General features: G+C 68.3%; 1 protein-coding gene across 1 annotated transcript in view; it reads right to left on the bottom strand.

Annotated features, from left to right (window-relative positions):
• Positions 1-228: 228 nt before the first annotated feature.
• AURANDRAFT_69165 (hypothetical protein) overlaps positions 229-659 on the bottom strand; it is a gene marked incomplete at both ends in the record, with an annotated part of 3,315 nt that continues 2,884 nt past the window's right edge. Inside the window, one exon of the mRNA XM_009044919.1 lies at positions 229-573. Coding sequence (XP_009043167.1) covers positions 229-573 — 345 coding nt within the window. The remainder of the gene's footprint in view (positions 574-659) is intronic.

Here is a 659-nt window from a genome sequence, read left to right as displayed (position 1 = left end):
CATCACCTGCAGCAGTGGACTGTCGACCGCAGGAGTGGTGGTGGTAGAAGGCTGCTCGACCGCAGGAGTGGTGGTGGTAGAAGACGGAGCGGCGGCGAGCTGCGCGAGTAGGTCCTCAGCATCGACGACGGTGATGTCAGAGCCCAGTGCGCTCATGATCCGCGCCCGCTTCTTCTTCTTCTTCTCCGCGCTACCCGGCGGCTGGTTCTCTTCGTCTTCTGCGCGAACGCAGGACGCGCCGAGGACGGCGGCCGTCAGAGCCAGCGATGAGGACCGCCGCGCTTTGGGGGAGAAGGAGAGGACGCAGGCCGTGGCGAATTCGAAGAGGAAGGGCGTGCCGGACGACGCGCCGGCGACGACGGCCGCGCCGTCGTAGACGAGGAGCGTCGACGTATTCTCCGTCGCATTCTCCGTCGCCGTAACGGCCAGGTAGAAGGAGCTGCCGGGCGCGAACTCCACGACCGCGTTGTGGGCCGAGGGGTCGGTAGCGTGGTATTGCGTCTGGAGGAAGCCCGCCGCCGAGGAGGCCACCACGGCGATGACGCCGAGGACGAATATCGCCGCGACCATGGCCTTATCGCGCACCGGCATCTTGTAGGGCGCGGCGCGCGCCGCCCGGGCGCCGCGCGCCTCGGCTTCGAGCCTAAAGGCGGCGCGAG

This window comes from Aureococcus anophagefferens, assembly GCF_000186865.1.
Source record: "Aureococcus anophagefferens unplaced genomic scaffold AURANscaffold_1040, whole genome shotgun sequence".
NCBI lineage: Eukaryota > Pelagophyceae > Pelagomonadales > Pelagomonadaceae > Aureococcus > Aureococcus anophagefferens.
This window is presented reverse-complemented; position numbering and strand designations above follow the sequence as displayed.